Below are 21,733 nucleotides of genomic sequence, written 5' to 3'. Positions count from 1 at the left end.
CTTCAATACCACCCTATCCGAGTGGAACTTAGTATAAGGAGGGGAATGTGACAGCGCTGATAAGTCGCTTACTCTCCTTGCCGAGGTAATTGCAACCAAAAAGGCCACCTTAAATGATAGTAGAGCCATTTCACAGGTGGCTAAAGCTCAAACAGAGGTCTCATGAGCTGTGAAAGGACTAAGGATAGACTCCACTGAGGAACGGGCGGAGTGATGGGAGGATACAAATTAGTGAGACCTCTCAAAAACTTTTTGGAAAGGGGATGAGAAAAAACTGAAAAGGAGTCGATATCTGGGTGAAAAGCCGAAATTGCGGCTAAATAAACTTTAATGGATGAATTAGATAAACCATCATCTTTGAGGGCTAACAAATAAGCAAACACAGTAGATAGTGGGCAAGTAGTTGGCGACACATCTTTGACCTTAGCCCAATTAGAAAAATGTCTCCATTTAGCGTCATAGGAGGACTTCAAGGAGGACATGTGGAGGACTTCAAGGAGTGCAATAATACCTTAGCTACTCTAAGACCACTGCCCTGGGGCTGCACCCTCCAGGCAGCAAGTTGCAGGTCCGGGGGGGAGTGGGAGGGATCCCTCGGAAGGAGGATGTAGTTCCCTTGCGCAAGTGACATGAGCACTGCGAACCACGACCTCCTGGGCCAAAACGGAGTGACAATGATGGCATCTGTCCTGTCGTGGTTCAACTTGCCTAGGACTTTGTGAAGTAGGGGGAATGGGGGAAAGAGATAGAAAGAGCCCCGTTCCAAATCGCTTGAAAGGCATCCCCCAGTGAGCCCGGGCTGGCTCCCGCCCTCGAGTAAAACCTGTGACACACAGAGTTGAGGTGTGTAGCAAAAGGGTCTATTTGCGGGTAACCCCACTGATGGAAAATTTGGTGGAGACAGTTGTTGCTTAAGGTGAGCTCGTGTGTTTGGTTGGGAAGGCGACTCAGAGCGTCTGCTAACGTATTGCTCTTGCCTGTGATGTGAATTGCCATGAGAGTAGCGTGGTGAGCTATGGCCCATTCCCAAATGTCCCTGGCCTCTTTGGAGAGCGAAACTGACCCTGTGCCGCCCTGCTTGTTTATATAATACTGGGCAGTGGAGCTGTCCGTAGCGATCTGAATGTGATGTCCATCCAGATGCCCTGTGAATGAAGACAGAGCGAGACGGATGGCACGAAGTTCTAATAAATTTATGTGCAACCTGGATTCTAGGTGCGACCATGTACCCCATGATGTAAGGTTACCACAATGAGCCCCCCATCCTGAAAGGGCAGCATCTGTGAACAGGTGCCTCTCAGGGGAAGGACAATGAAAGGGGACTCCTGAGAGGATATTGACATCATGCACCCACCATTGCAGGGAGGAAATAACGTATCTGGGAATAGATAGGCGTTTGAGTTGGGGACTGACATTGAGCCTGAATGCCCAGAGGAACCAGTTTTGGAGCGGGCGCATACGGAGCTGTGCAAACTGTACCACAGCCGTGGTGGAGGCCATAAGGCCTAGCAACTGTTGAATATGATAGGCTGTCTGAAAGCATTTCTTAGTGAACCTAGCCACCAGTTTCTGAATGGCACGACCTCTTTGTACAGGGAGGAAGGCCCTGGCTTGCTCAGCATCCAAACGTGCTCCAATGAAGGTCTGTACTTGTGCAGGGACAAGTTTGGACTTCGAAAAATTAACTAAAAGACCCAGATTGTTAAGGACTGAAAGGACCAAATCTACTTGAGTGGCCAACTCCGACTGAGACGGACCCACGACTAACCAATCGTCGAGGTAGGGAAATATTACACAACCCTTCAGGGCAAGGTGGGCTACCACAACCGCAAGGCACTTTGTAAAGGTCCTGGTGGCCGTAGACAAACCAAAAGGCAACACATTGTACTGGTAACATTTTCCTTTGCAGTCAAACCTTAGGTATTGGCGACACTCTGTGTGAATCGCGATGTGGAAGTAAGCATTGCGGAGATCTAACACTGCGAACCACATATGCCTGTCCAGGAGGGGAAGCATTTCTGGGAGCGAGAGCATACAGAATTTTCTGGTCCTAATAAAGGCATTAAGGACCTGGAGATCCAGGATAGGGCACTTCCCCCCCCCTTTTTATCCACAAGAAAAAAGCGGGAGTAAAACCCGCGGTTCTGGTCGGAAGATGGAACCTCTGAAATAGCCCCCTTAGAGAGGAGACTGTCAACCTCTTGTACAAGTAGGACAGGGGCCGGTGTTGGAGAGCGGCCCAAGGGCCTATGTGGAGGCAACGTATTAAACTCTATGAAGTAACCGACATTTATTATTTTCAGAACCCAGACATCATTGGTAATCGCAAACCAGGCATGGTAGAAAGCAGACAGGCGATCACGAAAACAGATGGACACGTCTAGTCATGCCTGCTTCGGCTTTTTGAAACGGGCCGGAGACCCTCTGGGGCCTTTGCGGACCCTGGGTTTGTTTTGGAATTTCCTTTCGTGTTGAGGATGAGGAAAGGATGGGCGAAATGAGGGCTGTGTAAAAGAACTCTGGAAACGGTATGGGCGGGAAGACTGGGTCGTTTGTCGGCCAAAATAACGGCGCTTAAAGTCGGGCGCCTGAGGGGTAATGCCTAGAGACTTTGCATTGGTTTTATTCTTTTTCAAGCGATCTAGGAAAGTATGAGTTTGGTCACTGAAAAGGGACATCCCTTCGAACGAAAGGTCCTCGATATGTGACCTAGTATCATAGGGGAGCACAGATTGACATAGCCAAGCGTGTCTGTGAATGACTATGGCGGAAGCAATGGCTTTACTGGACGAATCCGCCACGTGACGTGCCGCCGTGAGTTGCTGTCTTGCTAAAGACATGCCCTCGGACTGAATGGCTACCACCGAAGGACGCTGGTCGTCAGGAAGGACGAAAATTTGAGGGGATACACGATCCCAAAGGGAGTATTGATATCTGGCCATGACCGCAAGGAAATTGGAAATGCGGAGGCCTACCGCACTAGAAGTATAAATTTTCCTAGCGAGGGCATCTAGTTTACGGCTCTCTCTATCCTGCGGGGAGAAATGAGCTCCTGACCTATATTTACCAGGCAACACCTCCACTATTACAGAATTAGGAGGGGGATGCTGGGAACTCTCCACTTTCCCTGCGAATCTTATATAGATTCTCAACTCTTTTGGTGGATGAGGGGACTGAGGCAGGTTTAGCCCAGTTGGTACGGACCACTTCGAGAATGCTTTTTATCATAGGAAGGGCCACAGGGCCTACATCAGGGCTATGCAGGATATCCATAATATCATCTATAGGACCGGAATCCTCCGGTTTAAAATCAATTTTTAAAGCCTTCGCCATGCAAATTAATTGTTCCACGTATAAGTGAACATCTCCCGTAGGAGAAACCGGTTTAGATTCCCCGACAGTGTCCTCGGGTGAGGGAACTGAAGCGTGGGATTCCTCATCCGACCCAGGAGAGAAGGAGGCATCATATTCGGAATGATCAGTGTCCCTTGATATAGAAGGAGACCTGGATAGAGGAGGCTTGCGAAGAGGCGCTTGCCTTGGACAGACAGAATCTTTAGAATGATCATCAGGATGGCAAGACCGAGTGTGTCGATGCTGACGAGAGCCCCCAGAAGGCGAACGTGAATGGGAGCGGTGGCGACGGTCGACCAAAGAGCCCGAATACACCAAAGGCGTAGGATATCGGCGTCAAGAGACATCTCGGCGTCGACGGGAGGGAGACCGGCTCCTAGAGGAGTAACGGCGCCTCTGAATGACTGGACTGCATGAGCGAAATGAACGGCTATGTCCGGTAATTGACTGTTTGGATGATGAAGGCGTTTCTGAACGGCTGGAGTACGTGAGCGGAGTGAACGGCTATGTCCGGTAGATGACTGTCTAGATGAAGATCAGTGAGATTGGGAGCAGCGAGAGGTAGATCGGCACCGACGATAAATGGATGGCTCCGACTATTGGATCGGCTCCGACGATGGGATCGGCTCCAATGATGGGATCGGCTCCGATGAGAAAAACAGCTGCGACGAGCAGATCGGAGAGAGGATGATCAACGTCTATGAGAGACGGATCAACTCCGACGTGTGGATCAACGTCAAGAAGAGGACCGGCTCCAACGGATAGGACGGCGATGGTGCGAAGCAGACCGACACCGACTGGATCTGGACGAAGCCGGGCTTCGAGAATGGTGTCGAGAAGACGATCAACGCCGAGGCCGTTGGCCAGGTTCGAGATGAGACGAACCTTTCGGTGACTCCACTTGGACCTTGTCGGCCGATTGCCGGGAGTCTTGGTGGGTGCTCACATGAGGGGGTGGTTGAACGGCACCCTCCTGGAACTCTGCAGGTTCTGCCCGAGGCCCTTTATCATCAGGCCGTGGGGACTTTGGAAGCACCGGAGGCACATCTTTGTAGAGATGAAGGAGGTGCTCTTTGAACTCATCCGAGTCTTCCTGGGCCCTGCTCGGACACAGAACTGAGGGGGTAGCCAGGGAATGAGGAGGTGAATCCTCGATAGTAATGGGCTGCTGTGCAGCTGCTTTGGAGGCGAGCACCGCCGAAGGATGAGACGACTTGGCCTGGGATCGGCGTTGAGGAGATGCCGAGGGTGATCGGCATCGAAGAGACTTCGGCGAACGTGAAGATGATCGGCACCGAGGCGATCTGGAGCGGGACGCATGGCGCGAAGAGCCGCGGCCACGGCCATCTTGCTAACCCGGAGCAGGAAACTTTGCCGGACGAATAATGACCGAGGAGGGCTTTTTAGACAGGCCACCCCACTTGGATTTTTTTGTTGAAGGTCCCGCTTCGGACTGTGTCTTACCGAACGAAGGACCAGGGTCAGAAGATTGACCTCATGGACGAAAAGACTCTTTGTAAAGATGAGAAAGCAGGCGAGTCGATCAAACCCTCAGGGCCTTGTTGAAAAGTTTGGAGCAACTTTTACCAGTTGCAGGAATGTGGCCTTCCCCCAAACAAAGGAGGCATTTAAGGTGAGGATCAGTCTTCGCCATCTTGGTACCACAAGAGGTACATTTCTTGAAAAGTGGAGCTTTCTTGGACTCCATGGCTAGAGAGGAAGCTAACACGTTCTCTCTCCGTGGCGGCAGAAAGAGAACTGGAGAGAAGAGTGCTCCCTCCCCCTTGGGTCATGTGACTGATGGGCGGGGAGATTGCATGCCCCAAGGGGAGGGGGAGCACTCTCTTAGATTTTGCTAGAAGCTGACAAATCTTATCCGAGGCTGGCCTGCGCAGTCCCAATGTGGGACTGCATAGAAACCACGCAGATGAATGTAAGTTAAAGACAACTATTCCAAATACTCAACAAGTTGGTATTAAGACCAGGTGTCCTGTAGTGTTCCCTTGGAATTCTTCAATGATTATATACTTAGTAGAATGCAAAACCACCTTACCAGTGACGGACCTATAGCTCTCCTATCCTCAGTACCATGATGAAATTAAGGAGACCCTACCCCACTTCCCAGTAGGACACTCAGTCAATGAAGATAGGCTTCTGCCTAGAAATTACTCTTTCTTTTTCTGCAGTTCCCAAGTCCATCCCTTAACAGGTTCAAGAAGCAAAAAAGTTGACTTCAGCTTTGCTACCTGCCTAGAGTTGCTCTCTTGTTTGTGCTTGGTGCAACAACAAAGACTTCCTGCTCTTTCCAAAACAGTAGGAAATGCAACAAAAAGCTGTGTGTTGGGAATGTAGACATATTTAGAGTAGGGGTTCCCAACATGCTGCCCAAGAGCACCACGGTGCCCACCAACACCTTTCTTGGTGCCCACTGTGCTTTTTAGAAAGTCAGCAGGACCACGTGTGTTGTTGCCCACCAGGGCTTCTGATTGGCCACTGAAGATCTGATTGGCTGTGCATATTAAGATAATGTTGTTTCAGTAGGAGCTGCCACCACTGAGCTGGTTTTATTCTCTCAATCGCCTCTTTTCCAGTATATTTTAAAAATTACCCCTCTTCTCCCCTGCACTTGGGCTTCCTCTGTGTATGGCTCTGCCTCATGTGGCAGCCATGTTGTGATTGCGCCTGCCATCTTGTGTCAGAATTCCAAAGATGCCCACAGGCTCAAAAAGGTCAAGGACCTCCTGATTTAGAGGCTGTGAAAGTGGCAAATGCCAAAGAGAAAGAAACCTAGCCCATTCACTGGAAACATTCTCTCTGTGTTCTTACTACCTTTTAGATCGAAACTCTTCAAAATAAAATTAAAAATCTGAGGGAAGTGAGAGGTCATCTGAAGAAGAAGAGGCCAGAAGAGTGTGACTGCAACAAAATAAGGTATTCCTTTCCACCCACATTGGAAAAGCAAGACTTAATATGCCATTTACGGTTGTTCAGAGTCTCATAGGCCACAATTCAGTCACTGCAACCTCCATGCTTTTTCATCGTCCATTGGTCATCCGAACTCATTAAAGTCTTGGAACAGATCTTTATACAGCAGATGAAGAGCTAAGCGTGGTGTTGTGGTTAAGAGAGGTGGACTCTAATCTGGAGAACCAGGTTTGATTCCCTACTCCTCCACATGAGCGGCTGACTGTAATCTGGAGAACTGGGTTTGATTCCCCACTCCTACACATGAAACCAGCAGGGTGACCTTGGGGTAGTCACAGTTCTCTCTGAACACTCTCAGCCCCACCTACCTCACAGGGTTTCTGTTGGGAGGGGAAGGGGAGGTGATTGTAAACCAGTTTGATTCTTCCTTAAGTGGTAGAGAAAGCCAGCATGTAAAAACCAAGTCGTCTTCTTCTTCTAAGCCTGTTCTTGGACTGTACTCTTTTAGTCAGCAGGTAGGTGCTCATGTTGACAGTGCCATCCTATGCAGAGTTATTCTAGCCTAAGGGCACAGCTAGATGTGATGGTGAACAAAGTTTGGATCTCGGGGCTACAACGCCATCTTAGCGTCTAACAGGGGAGGTTTTAAAAAGCGGTGAAGACCCAATCCTGATTGGACCTGCAGCATGCTTCCCCCCCCCCACCCCTGCACTTGAAACAGCCACAGTGGTGTGTGTTTTTTTAACTAATTGTACATGTGGGACTTTTTACAGCTTCCATTCAAAACACAAAGGCAAACTGAGGCACAAGGGGTCCGGCCTTCATCCTTTCAGGTAAGTGCAAATAAGCATCCCTAGAGAAGCAATAATGGCACAATAATCCCCAGAGAAGCAATAATAGCAAAATACACTTCAGTTACCTTCATCGGAAGTCTTAAATGAGGTCTCGGGAGAGGTCTACGTAAATGATGCGATTTTCTGTCTCCAAGCCAGAGACTGACACATTTGTGTCTTGATCATGGTTAACCATTATAGGAAGGAACAGAGAGAAGGATCCTGACAGCTGGCTGTGCCTCCCAGGTGTTTTGAATACCAGACTAGAATCTGGGTGACCCCGGTTCTAATCCCCATTCTGCCATGGAAATTCACCTGGTGACCTTGGGACAGTCACTCCTTTCGTACAGGTTGCAAGGATAAAATGGAGGAGAGGAGAAATATGTTGTGAGCCCCAAATAAATCTCATTTTCTGTATGTGTTGTTTGCTTGTGCTGCTGAGACTAGTACCAATCTAGAGGAATCTGCTCAGTGCACAGAAAAAGGGTTAAATTCACACAACAGAATTCTGCCTGGCTTATTTTCTTAAAATATTTGTGTACCACTTTTTATCCGTGGTTTTCAAAGAGGTTTACGATACCACGGTATCAATTAAAACAATTAATGTATTGGCTGATACTGATGCAAATGTAACCCTCACCGTGGCAAAAATTTTATTTATGGCTTTTAATGATACTTCTTTCTAACTGTATATTCTGGATTTTGTATTTCTGTATGTTTAATTATCTCTGTATTACCGAGTTTATTGAATTTGTTTTGCTCATGACCTTTTGGTCTGCAAGCATAAAGGACAGAAATAAAAGGAAAAATAAAACAATTAATTTAAAACTGCACTTGTAAAATCACAAAACAAAGGAAAACATAATTTCAGATCTCCAAAGTGGTTTGATTTTATCTAACAGAATAAAAGAAAGGCACAGTGAAATGAGTAGATCTGAAAGGAAGGCAATTTGACCTCACATGGCAGGGGATTCCTCTGCTTAGACGCCACCATCAAATAGTCTGTTCTGCTTTTAGACTCCAGGAATGCTAGAATGTTACCACTCACATAAAAAACTCCCTGTAACACATAACAGAGTAAATCAGTCTTTTATCTCTAATGGACTAATTTTCCTCATACAGGAGTCTTTTTTAACTCATAGGATAGCATACAGAAATAAGACTCCCCACCACTGTCATCTGAAGTGCTACATGCCAGCACTCCACCATCTCCATCTGCTATGTTGTGCCTGTGTAGGACAACCACTCCAAGACCCATATGAATAGGAATTGTAAAGATTTTCAGTAGCACAAGTTTCCCTGCAAATTATTACTTCTTTGACTTGAGTGGTTACTTCATCACCTTGGTGTGATATAGAATATTTATTAACTCTACATGGAGTCCATCTTTCTTGCTGAGACTCGAGATGGATTTCTAAATTTGAGCCCAGTAGCACATTAGAAACCAACAAGATTTTTGAGGTATAAGCTTTTGAGAGAGAAAGTTCCCTTCATCAGATAGGGATGAAGACAGCTTTTGACTCTTGAAAGCTTGTGTGTTAAGTGCCGTCAAGTTGCTTCTGACTCATGGTGACGCTATGACTCAAAGTCCTCCAAAATGTCCTATCTTTGACAGCCTTGCTTAGATCTTGCAAATTGAGGGCTGTGGCTTCCTTTCTTGAAAGCTTATACCCCAAAAATCTTGTTGGTCTCTAAAGTGCTACTTGGCTTAAATCTAGCTCTTCTACTATAGACCAACATGGCTACTCACCTGAAACTACCACTAAGAGGGTTATTCTAGGCAAATGCTTTGCTCAGTGATAGAGAGGGAGATGGTAAAAGCATTGCACGACAACTTTGCCATAATGAAAAAAATTAACGCATGGCTTGCCCACACACACAACATAGACTTCACTTATAAAGCCAAATTTGGCAAAGTCCATGAATCAGCTTTTGGAGGCTTGTGTTTGTTTGTTAGTTTGCACAGCAGACATCCTGATGCTGTCCTCAATCTCTGTGTTATAGGAAAGCCTTGCAAGAGAAGGACAAGTTGTGGCTCCTTCGAGAACAGAGGCGAAAGAAAAAGCTGCGCAAGCTGCTGAAGAGGATCAAAAACAACGACACGTGCAGCATGCCAGGCCTCACTTGTTTCACCCACGACAACCAGCACTGGCAGACCGCCCCCTTGTGGACATGTAAGGGTCTCCATGCTTTTAAGCTGAACTCTGGAGGGTGTAATATATTGCATGGCCTTCGGGAGACTGTGTGTATCTACGCATCAAGCCACTGGAAGTGGTCAGTAGGGGTGTGCATTAAGCCGAACCAAAAAAACCCCAAAACTACCAGGGTTGCCGGTTAAAAAATGGAGGCAAATAAAGGGAGCTGAAAAAGTGGATCCTGAATAATGCCGAATCTTTTGGCATTATTTGAGGCCCTTTGGCACCACTGTCATTTCCCCCTTCCTCCTTAACTGATGGCTGAGTCCTTGCTGCTGCCACCTTTGGAGACTTTGGAGGCAGTGGCAGCGAACGGAACCGTCTCTGAAGCCCAGCGTCACGTATTTTTCAGGTTCCGGTTTAATTAACTCAAAATCTTTCGAATATTCAAAAAAACTGATACAAGGATTTGGCTTTTTATTTTATTTTATTCCCCCCCCCCCCAAAAAAAAAAATCCTGGGTTTATTAAACCCAAACCTGAAAAATACCGACAAAATGGAGCAGACCACTAGATCTTTGTGGTTGCTCTACAGCAAACAGCTGTGACTGCTTAATTTCTTAGGGATGACCCTTGAATACGTATCTGTAGGGATAATCTGTGCTGTATGACTTCAACACATAGGCTCCAGGCTCTGCAAACAGTTCAGTGCATGGATGGTTTGGGTTTTTTTGTAAGTAGCCTCTTTGCAAGGAACAAGTAGAAAGCCAGCGTGGTGAAGTGATTAGGAGCAGTGGACTCTAATCTGGAGAATCAGGTTTGATTCCCCACTCCTCCTCGTGAAGCCAGCTGGGTGACCTTGGGCTAGTCACAGCTCTTTTAGAGTTCTCTCAGCCTTACCTACCTCTCAGGGTGTCTGTTGTGGGGAGGGGGAGGGAAGGTGATTTTAAGCCACATTAAGACTCCTAAAGGTAGAGAAAAAGCAGGGTGTAAAAACCAACTCTGCCCTGACCTGGATGGCCCAGGCTTGCCTGATCTCATCAGATCTCAGAAGCTAAGCAGGGTCAGCCCTGGTTAGTATTTGGATGGGAGACCACCAAGGAATACCAGGGTTGCGGTGCAGAGGAAGGCACTGGCAAACCACCTCTGTTAGTCTCTTGCCATGAAAACCCCAAAAGGGGTTGCCATAAGTCGGCTGCGACTTGAAGGCAATTTGCACGCACACACATAAACCAACTCTACTTCTTTCACATTCATTTTAACAGAACCACACAAGCAAAGGAATCTGCTGCTTGGCTTGAAATAAACGGGGAAAGTTCTTGTAAGCAATGGAGCTCAGTGTTTGTCCCTTATGTCCCACAGCTCTAAGGCGATCATTGCCTTGGGTTAAACAGCAATTTTTTTTTAATATTTATGAATACCTTTAACTAACGTCAACGTTTATTTTGCAGTGGGTCCTTTCTGTGCTTGCACTAGCGCAAACAACAACACATACTGGTGCATGAGGACAATCAATGAGACTCACAACTTCCTGTTCTGTGAATTTGCTACTGGCTTCCTTGAATACTTTGACCTCAACACTGACCCTTATCAGGTATATGCAAAAGGTGGCTTAGAGTCTGGAGGAAATGTAGAACCCTTTTTTTAATACGGCAAAGAATAGAAACCAATTAAGTTTATATTCTAACTGATTTTAATAGATTTACTTTGTAAAGTCATAGGGACACAGCAGTCAAGTTGAAACAGACATTCCAAAGGGAACATGCACGTCTCCAACCACTGGGGGGGCAGGCACTTGGAGCCTATCATTGGCCATAACTTCCTGGTGCAAGACCACTGTGTTCACCTTTCCTTCACGCTTTATTTACTGCATCACAAACAAGTGGAACAGTGTGAGTGAGAAGGCAGACACTGGGGGTGGGGTTACCATATTATGTGTTCCCACCGATGTATTAAGAGTTTGAAAATGTTATAAAAAACATCGCTTTAAAAGGGTTTTTTGATACTACGGCTAAAAAATGGTTGGAAGACGTCTTCACAGCTAAAGGGGCCAAACAAAGTGCGAACAGTATTTTTTATAACGTTTTCAAACTCTTAATACATCAGTGGGAATATATAGAAAGTGCAAACAGTATTTTTTATAACGCTTTCAAACTCTTAATACATCGCTGGGAATACATAATGCGGTAACCCCCATAGTGGCTTCTTAAAAGACTTACTTATTGTGTCATAAGTTTCTGAAGTCACCACCAGGTACAGTTGCCAAATTTAGTAGTACTACACTTGATCTTAGCCAAAAGGCCGAGAAGCGATAGTATTCGATGTTTTTGCTATCATGCCAATAAATAAGGTTATGGAAGTGGAAAATTTAGTAGTATTTGCTTTATCCCCTTCTTTCTACAACTTTATTCCTTTAGTAAAGGAATGCACAGATGCCTAAGTGGCCAGCTAGGCAAGTCCCCCTGCTGTGGAGATACCCACTCCTTGGGTAAAATGAGCCTGTGCTCCCAGGGCGGGGAGATCTACTCAGAGCATTATATACCATCTCCAGCATCTGTCTTAGCGATTTTCAACTCTGTGTTGGCCAGATGGCTGTTTCCTTTAGAGCAGTGGTTCCCAAACTTTTCGGGACACTGCCCCCTTGGTTCCACAAACTCAACCCCAGCACCGCCTACCCTATCCTATAAAAAGCATTATTCAAAACGGGTTTGCATGACTCACTAAAGAAGATAGTAATAACATTTCAAAACAGTAACAATTAATTGTACATCTATTCAAAATCAAATTAAAACTTTTTAGTTGAAATTTATTCAACAAAACTGATGAACTTGATCCAGTGGTACCAGCTGTTCAAAGTCTGGAAAAATTCTGATAGTTTCCACCAAATTTGCCGTCATGGTGCCATAGCTTGATCTATTGTAAATTAGTGAACAACACAGTTAAAGAGAGGACCACCTCTAGCGTCTCCTGTTGCCCTCTTGCCTCTTAGTGCCCCCCTAGGTAATCCCCCCAGGGGGTGGTACTGCCCACTTTGGGAACCACTGCTTTAGAGGCTCTGCCCTGGCCACAAACAGTACTCCTGATTTCTTGTACCCAGGCGCCCTTAGGGCAATCCTCATTTATGTTCTTGTTCCACAGAACTGTACTTCCTTCCTGTGGTCCTATCAGCAAAAAATGTACATAACTTTAGGCTTAGTGTCCCCAGTTCAGAAACCCTTCTGACCCAATGGTAAGGGATACTAAAGAGCAGTTTCAAAATTAGTTTCTTCCATGGAGCAGTAGCCATAAGTTCAGATGTGGTCCCTGCAAGTGTAGCAAGGACCAGTTCCAGTATCAACTGAGAAAGTGATGCACTGTTAGTGGTTTTGTCAACTCTGCTGCCTTCACTGTTCATAAAGGTAAAGGTCCCCTGTGCAAGCACCGGATCATTCCTGACCCATGGGGTGACGTCACATCCTGACATTTTCTAGGCCGACTTTTGTTTACGGAGTGGTTTGCCAGTGCCTTCCCCAGTCATCTTCCCTTTACCCCCAGCAAGCTGGGTACTCATTTTACCGACCTCTGAAGGATGGAAGGCTGAGTCAACCTTGAGCCAGCTACCTGAAACCAACTGTTCATAGTGAAGCATAAAAGCTATGAATAGAGTGTCTTTTTCCAGAAACCCAGCAGGTGCCCTGGTTCCTTAAAGAGAGCAGGAGGCCAACCAACTAAATGCAGACTACATTTTCTTTTTGCACTGGGGAGTCTGCTTTAGTGATTTCATGGCTTGCCCTGCCCCTCTCCCTCAGTAATCTGGCCCAAGGATAAGGCTTTGGAAGAGAAGCAAGGAGAAGACAGCTATGTCTTAAAAGCGTGCTGGAAGGCAACGACACAGAGAAGTGTTAAACACAATGTAGGTTCCAATGAGAAGAGATAGCTGGTATGTATGAACAGTATTACTTTAAAGAGAATGTCTTTATTTTCAGCTAATTAATGCGGTGAACACGCTAGACAGGGATGTGCTCAATCAACTGCACGTGCAGCTCATGGAACTAAGAAGTTGCAAAGGGTACAAGCAATGCAACCCAAGGACTCGGAACATGGAACTGGGTAAGGGTCTCCTGGTTTTTGCCTCTGGAAAGACTTCCTCAGCAACCAAGATATTACTGTTTCATAAGGTTTTTGAATTAATCATTAATTACATGAAGTAGAAAATCAGATGAGGAATATGTAATGGGAGCTAACATGGTGTAATTGTTAAGAGTGTTGGACTAGGATTTGAGGCATCTTTGTTCAAATTTCCACTCTGCCATGGAAGCTCACTGGGTAACCTCGGGCCAGTCACATGCTCTCAGCCTAACCTACCTCACAAGGTTTTTGTGAAGATAAAATGGAGAAGAGCTTTGGATCCCATTGGGGAGAGAAGTGGGGTATAATTGAAGTAAATAAACATCGTAAGCAGATGTCCTTATAGTAGTCTTCTTATAAACTGATGTTGAGAAACCATGACAAATGTGGATCACACAAGATTTCCCTGGGCACCTAGCCAAGTGAGAAACCATTGTAGGGTAGCAGTTTCCCACATCATCTTACCTTCTCGAGTGGGTGACAAGAAATGAAGAAAGGACCAACTGTATGAAAGAGGATATGGTCACAGTCTTTAGGAGCAAGCCAATAATGATATTGACGCTACTAGAAGACAGGCTGCAGTATAGTAGGGAATACTCACCTTGTCTATTAATTCTAACAGGCAGTTGTAATAAAGAGCCCACTTGGTGTGAGTTAGGGACAGTGCAGTGGCTATGTGTGTAAAGTTAATTGCTCTGCCCCTTTACCTCTGTCCCAAATACTGTGCCTTCAGATGCAGGAGACTGTAGATGAACCCCAAACACCCTTTCTTTACATCTTCATACAAGAGGACAGGTTGCTTGCATGTAATTGTTGTTCTTCCGAGTGGCCATCTGTGCATTCAGAGAAGGTAGGACAAACTATATGGCCTATGCACAGAAAACCAACAAATGAAATTTAGCCTTTTCAAAAAAATGAACAAGAAATGCTAGGTCTCAGCAAACATGATTCAGAGGGGCAACTCCTCCCCTTTGGGCATGCGTTGTCCAACCTGTGTTTTTTAGGGTCTGTGATCTTTGTCTAAAAGCCAGCTGTAGAAGGCTCCAGATCATGTGATGCACGAGGAGTAGTAACTCAAAATTTGCTTTGATGCCCTTTAAATCTGCTTATCAGTGAGAAGACGAGACACTGGAAAAGGCAATAATACTAGGAAAAGTTGAAAGTGGCAGGAAAAAAGGAAGACCCAACATGAGATGAATTGACTAAATCAAGGAAACCATGCCCATCAGTTTGAAGGAACTGAATAAGGCTGTCAACATAGGATAGGACACTTTGGAAGTCATTAATTCATAGGGTCGCTGTTAAGTCGGAAGCAACTTGACAGCACTTAACACACAGACAATTCTGCTTATTATTCCAACCTCTTGGTTACACTTGGTATGCTTTGCTCACAAAACATCTTAAATTCGAGACTGTCACCAGCAGCCATGTGTTTACAAAATTTAAGAAGTCTCCTTTATCATTCCATGATGTGCCTTGCTATACACTCTTCCTCCGTCTTGTAGCTATTCCTTAACAAGTTATCAATTTTCTCCTGTTTAGGCCTTAAAGATGGAAGCTACGAGCAATACAGGTACTGCTTAAAGTAAAGCTTTAATTTTTTTCCCCATATGTTACCATATCAAGCACTGGGAGGAAATGGACATCAGCTCTCTTGGCTTGGGGTTGGAGTCAGAATTAGTCCACAGAAAATGGATTTGTTATTTTGAAGGGCTGTGGGCTTTGTATTCAAACACATTCTTTATAAAAAAACCTCTTTTCCATCTTGTTTGGTCCTGGTGGAACTCCTGGTGAGGGTTAACTTTTTTTTTCTCCTTTTATGGCTTAAAAAGTAGGCAATTTCAGCGACGGAAATGGCCAGAAATGAAGAGACCTTCATCTTCCAAGTCGCTGTGAGTTGGGAGTACACACATGCAGCCTTAACTCTTGACTTTCTTCCTTTCTTTTTGCATGTAGTACACAATTTGCTTTAGTCTATTCTCACTCTTAAAATACCTACCTCATAGGAAATCGTGCATGAGAAAGATGGGTTTGTAATTAATAATGGGTGTCAGTATTCCCTAGTTAAATAAGGTTGGGATCATGACTGATTCTGAACCTTGCCATGGAACTGAATGGATGAATCAATTTGTGTATTGGAGGTTTGATAGGACAGAGAATCTCTCGCTTCTGATTTGATTCCCATGTGTTCACAGGTAGACTAGTAGCTGTAGTAAAACTGCAGTTAGGCAGTCTGATACAGCTTCTCTCAATTGGACTGATTTGAAACCAAAACAAATAAATGAAACTGCTTTATACAGTCACGCCACTGGGCTTATTCTCCTGACTGGTAGCAGTTATCCAGGGCCCTGGGAAGGACCTTTCCTGACACCTTCTACATGTGGACCTGTAACTAGAGATATAAGTATTAAAATGTGGGACCTTCTGCATGCAAAGCATGTGCCCTTCCACAGTCACCATATAACATGCATGCAAGTACTGACATCAAAGGGCTAATAAAATGCTGTACTAGATCCCGTGTCCAATATTACTTCAGTCTCAGACCTTTGGGAAAAAAGGCAAGGGTTACATGAACAGAAGGTCATTGGGCTAAGAGGAAGATGGAAAGCCGACACCAAAGCAAGAGGCTCTGACATGGATACGAGAAGCTCCCTTCAGCTCCTTTACTGTTTTATTGTGCAATCTTTCCTGAAATGTGAATTTAAATGGCCCACCCTGTAGACCAGTGGTTCCCAACCTTTTTTTGACCAGGGACCACTAGGACTTTTTTGTTTGGTGCAGGGACCCCAAGGTTCAAAATAAAAATTCTGAGAATTTGAAAATAAACTTTAATCATAACTGTTAGTTAAACATTACACTTAGAATAATATTTGAATATATATTTTTATAATAGAGAACTTTTAATTGAAAATATTAATTTATTATGGGTTTATAACTTTGTTTCGCGGACCTTAATTTAGTTCTCACGGACTCCTGGGGGTCCATGGACCCCTGGTTGGGAACCAGTGCTGCAGACACAAATCAGTGCCAAAGGTGGCGTTTCAAAATAGGTGAAGAAATATTTTTGCTCAAGTTATGAACTACAAGGTGGGAGAAGCACAGACACTTAAATGTCCCAGATGTCTTTCACCTGCATGGCCTTGCTGAACACACATTTTCTCCTTCATTGCCTTTTCTACTTGCACGACAGGGAGAGGATGCTAACGGTCACGTGTTCTTGTTTTCATTTTACAGAGGACAGCTATGGGAAGGCTGGGAGGGCTAACCTGCAGATGCTGGACCTCAGTGAGGATATAAACTGGCCAGAACTTGAATCTTTGTACAGACTTAATGAAAGTGCATATGATTTCAGACCGAATTATAATGTTAGCCTGGAGGACTGGATGAACTTTTGACGCTAAGGTAGATAGGATGTTTGCACTGTTATGCAATCGGAATAGAAACAATGACCGCCCGGGGACTAATGCCATCAAGAGTATCTAGCTGTTCTTGGAGTCCACCGGTTCATCCGCTTTTGCTTTGGATTATACCTCACTTGCTTCACAGGCTGTTTTGCTTCCACCAGTCACTACAGATACAGTTCCAAAAGGGAAGCAGAGAAATGCCCCACTGACCCACAAAGAATCATAAGGGGCGAAAGCAGACCGAGCACTGTTTAAGAGGAAGCCAGCTCATAGCCCCTCTTCAGTTTCAACTTCAACTGGCATTAGACAGACACAAATGGAAAGATAAGAATGTGGATTCCCCACCACCACCACCACCTTATGCTAGGCAAGTCAAAGTACAGAAAGTAGAAGAGAGGTATGGAAGGACCCAGGATCTCAAGACAATATTACTGAACAGATGCACAAACCGTAACATTCTTCAGGTGTTTACTTTTATGGAAGCAATTTACTTCACTGTTCACTCACCTACCTTGGGCTATAAAGAAAATAAAGAAACCAGCTTTCCAGCATGGTACTGTAAATATTTAGTGTCCTGTTTAAAAAAAAAATCCAGAACAATTTTGTTACTAAAGTGTTGGCATGCCCCAGTACCATTTCTGAAAATGTCACCTTCATTGCATAATAAAATTCCAAAATTTATCCATTTTTAAAAGCACTGCAAAATTAAAAAAAAAAGCAGTTTGTGTATGTCTTGACAATTTTAACAAAGTTGGATTTGTATTAAGTCTTTGTGGTTATATTGTATGTTCAAAAACCAAAACAACTATAAAAGAAAGCACTTGTTTACTTTTATATTTGTGCGGGGTATTTCGTTTTTTAAAGAAAAAACCTTTTTAATTATTCTTCACAGGCCATGAACACATGAGCACATAAAGCTGCCTTACACTGAATCAGACCCTTGGTCCAACAAAGTCAGTATTGTCTACTCAGATCTGCAGTGGCTCTCCAGCAGATCAGTAATTTTAAAAAAACCCTAAACTTGAAAAATAAGAACACCTGATGTTTTATTTTTCATTTTAACTATAATTTTTGTTGGCCACAAAACGATAATCTATGTAATAATCTGTGTACATTTGAAAATCCAAGACAAGAAAGTAAGAGCCGCAATTCAGAGGACAGTTGGGCCTACTCAGTTCTATTTAAACCAAACCTAACTCAGTGCCAGGTTTTGTTTTCTGAGTTTTAGCATCCAGAAGTCCAGTGACACCTTAACTATTAATAACATTTATTTATTCTAGACTTACAGTCAATACTAGGCAGTTATTCTGGTCTAAACCCCTTGATTTAAAGAGGTTTAGACGAATAACTCTGCGTAAGATTCTGATAAACTTGCTTGTGTGTTCAACTGTACCCAGATCTAAGTTTCTATTAGTTTTCCTTTCTAATATGTGTTTTCAAGTCTATTCATACTGACATGTTGGAGGGGAGAAAAATAATATACTAAATTGTTTATGACAAATGGATTGTTATTTGTCATATTCTTAGGCAATCCTTAAACAGGGATTGGTATTCCTGACTAAAGGGTTTCATCAGTTTCTATCGCTAGAGGGTGACATTGGATCTGTTTTAGTCCCCAGTATGTTTAGAACATGGGTGTCAAACATACAGCCCAAGGGCTGGATCCAGCCCCTTGAGAGCTCTTATCTGGCCCGCAAGCCAGCCACACACACCCCTCTCGATCTGGCGAAGCATGGCCCTGCCCAACCAAGTGACATTTACATCATATGTGGCCCTCGTAACAAATGAGTTCGACACCCCCTTCTTTAGAAGCTTAAAATAAACTATTAACCAGAGTTTAAGGTGCTGCTGTGATATTTGATTTGAGTTGGGTACATCTAACATGTACGATCTTTTTAAAAAATATGCCGCTCATATCCACCTTGATGTATAATTTGTGCCAGATTACATTTGCACATGAACATGTCTCACTGAATTGCAGCATGCAACTAAGTGAGAAAACATGCAGGGGTAAATTCAGCGGAGTACACATAGGTCAAGTAGATATGGGTAGCAAACTTTTCCTAATGATCATGCACGTTTTCATAGTTCTGACATAAGAAACAGACATGCCAGCAAGGCTATTTTCCCCTCCTTTGTCTCCTGTGATCATCTACGGAAGCCCATTAACATTACGATATCCGCAATTTCCTTATATACAGCAGGTACATCCAATTGGTTTCAGTTACACACCAGCCCTTATTTTAAGTCAGCATTGAGGGTGAAGATAAGAGCCACTAACTGCTGTGTGTGTGGAAATAGGTACCCACCAGGTATGTATCATTAAAACATTAAGGAGATCACCGAAACCCTTCTTAAGAGCTACTATTATGAGCAAGGAACTGTTTAAGTAACTTCACTCCTGAAAAAAAGAAAAGTAGTGTTAATTTCTTTAATTGTTGAAGCCAGATTTCCAGTTTCGAATAGAAACCTTTATTTACATTATTGACATCAAACACACACAAAAATCAGAAAAAACAAGACCATCTGAACAAACTTTTTAATAGATCAACCCACAAGAGGCTTTTCTTCCGTGATGTAAAGACTGATGATTACAAGCAATATTCAATGTAAACTAACTTTAGAGTCAATTCTCAATACTGTCTGCTTTTCTCTCCTGAGATATTTAAAAATATTGCTTAGTTGAACTGTTTTATAACCTACTGCACCGCTGTCAACCAACAATCTGCTATTACACTCTGCGTGCTAATCTGTGCAACAAATAGTTTTCTTACAGCGGAAAAAAATCGCTTCTCATTGACCATTTTAAAAGCACAAATTAAAAATAAGGTAGATAAGTGTATTTTTCAACAAATTCTGTTCAATAATTTATATAGAAGTGGTACTTTTTTCTTTTTAGAGACATGGGATGAACTCTATGACTTTGCTCTACACCTGTGAGATTTCTGCTAAGTCCTCCCAATATAGACCCTCCTCACCTACTCCCCAAAAAAAACGCCTGCTCCCCAGCAACAGAATTTCAAGGAGCATAGCTGGCTACAGTGATAAGGGAAAGGAGGAAATTCAATTTCACAAGTGATACAGCACTCATGGTATATAGAATCCAACCCAGTAACCTCAACAGAATCAATTTCAAATCAACCTCGTTGTCCCATTACGCCACATTTGCTGTTATCCAGCCTAACCACACCACATATAATCCACACTCCAGAGAGATATTGCATTGAAATATAAACAAAGGCCTGCGTATTCAGACTTTTGATACTAGATGTGATCATCTGAATAAGAATTGCCCAAAGCACAGCTAGTTTCCATACATTTTTTTACGGTCTGATTAGTTTTCATCAAGTTGAAATTAAATTCTTTGGATTCAGCAAGAAGTACAAACCTGGAAAAAAATATATAACATTCTAAAAAACAGATTAATTAGTGAACAGCAGGTACCACCTCATTTCAGAAATACAAACGATCACTCAAAATGAAAAGAGGGCAACCACTAAGAGAATACAGTGTAGGAAGTCACAAGCTACGGGCTTTCACATCAGTTATCATGAGCTACCCAAGAAAGTTACTTTATGGGCTTTTTGAAAAAAAAATTAATATGCTTGTGGAGTCTGAATGAGAATGCATTGGCTAACATTAGCAGGGACTTCTGAAAAACTAAAAAAAAAAATCTAACTTTAATGGTAGGACCTTCAATAATAACTAGAGAAATACTTTTTAGGCACCTTGTATGCACAAAAAGTTCCGATACACACATGGAACGTCTGCACATGTGCAAAATCTTTCTTGCCGACCCAGATGTTCCTAAATGTGCTATTTTGTTTCATTTTAATGTCAACGTTTTATTCTTTTTCATTAGTTGAAAACTCAAAGCACATTACATCTTTTAAAACATCCATAAAGCAAATAAACCAATCTGTGCAAACAAATTAAGCAATGCACTTTTAAAAAAAAAAAGTAAGAAAGCTTTTGAACGCAGAAGGACTCCATGTTTACATCAGAACACACAGAGAATTTTCGACCAGAGCCCAGGTATTCGAAACGTAACATTGCTGAAAGTTAATACAGTAGCTAGGAAGAATTCACACAGGACAGGCAGCATTTAAAACCTGGGTTGGGGACTGTAGCAGCTTTCTGGGGATAACAAAACAATTTCTGCACTAGAGACTTTTTATTAATATAAACTCACAAAACTGTGAGCTTCTGAACAAAGCAGAACCTTCATTAAAATAATGAAAATAACAAAAATTACAGTTCAGTTTGGAGAAACTAACTTGAATATGCAATGGAAATAGTAAACAAAACAAAACCACACCACTTCAAACATTTTGGCCTGTCTTTCTACAGAAAGATCCTGTGACAAATCGCTACAACTTGTGCTTAAAACTGAATCTACCAATGTAAGTTACATTTTATGACATTAAACTGTTAGAAAATTGGGATATCTTCTGACCCCCCCAACTTTCCACATTGATATGAAGGGAACTGCCTGAAAAATAAATGCATTTGTTACCAGAATAGCAATTAAATGTGATAACACCTGCATAATTTCTATAAACAATTTTCAATATTTATGAATCATCACGTCTTCTGATAAAGAGAAATTTAAAAAAGACACAAACATGTTCGGAACAATAAGGCTTAATTAAAAATTAACCAAATGCCCTAGAGCAGAGGTTCTCAATTGAAAAGACAGGTTGTATTTAAAAAGTCCACAAATCATGACAGCTAAAAGAGCCGCTTTGTCATCAAATTGCCCTCTTAAGAAAAAGTAACAAAGTGCACTTTAAACAAATGATTTTAAAAAGTTACTCCATCAAGTTGTAAATAAACTGTCAGAGATCAATGAAGAGGATCAGGGCTACAGTCGCCTAATTCTGAAACCATTTAAATTAAAAAAAATCTATTTGAACAACTTTGACTAAACTGAGTTTACAGGAACTCTCTTTGTTACATATTTAGCTTCACAAACT

General features: G+C 43.2%; 1 protein-coding gene across 2 annotated transcripts in view; it reads left to right on the top strand.

The window, feature by feature from the left end:
* SULF2 (sulfatase 2) overlaps positions 1-16,801 on the top strand; it is a 130,425-nt gene extending 113,624 nt beyond the window's left edge. The window contains exons 13-20 of one of the 2 annotated variants that reach the window (XM_056867450.1): positions 6,191-6,285; positions 7,053-7,112; positions 9,117-9,286; positions 10,698-10,840; positions 13,212-13,335; positions 14,896-14,926; positions 15,189-15,245; positions 16,588-16,764. In XM_056867450.1, the coding sequence (XP_056723428.1) occupies positions 6,191-6,285; positions 7,053-7,112; positions 9,117-9,286; positions 10,698-10,840; positions 13,212-13,335; positions 14,896-14,926; positions 15,189-15,245; positions 16,588-16,618 (711 nt within the window). In that variant the 3' untranslated portion in view covers positions 16,619-16,764. Of the gene's footprint in view, positions 1-6,190; positions 6,286-7,052; positions 7,113-9,116; positions 9,287-10,697; positions 10,841-13,211; positions 13,336-14,895; positions 14,927-15,188; positions 15,246-16,587 lie in introns of both variants that reach the window. The other variant, XM_056867449.1, reaches the window with a different exon arrangement.
* Positions 16,802-21,733: the final 4,932 nt, after the last annotated feature.

Source organism: Euleptes europaea, chromosome 2, assembly GCF_029931775.1.
Source record: "Euleptes europaea isolate rEulEur1 chromosome 2, rEulEur1.hap1, whole genome shotgun sequence".
Classification (NCBI taxonomy): domain Eukaryota; kingdom Metazoa; phylum Chordata; class Lepidosauria; order Squamata; family Sphaerodactylidae; genus Euleptes; species Euleptes europaea.
Note: the sequence above shows the minus strand (reverse complement) of the source record. Positions and strands in the feature narration are given on the sequence as shown.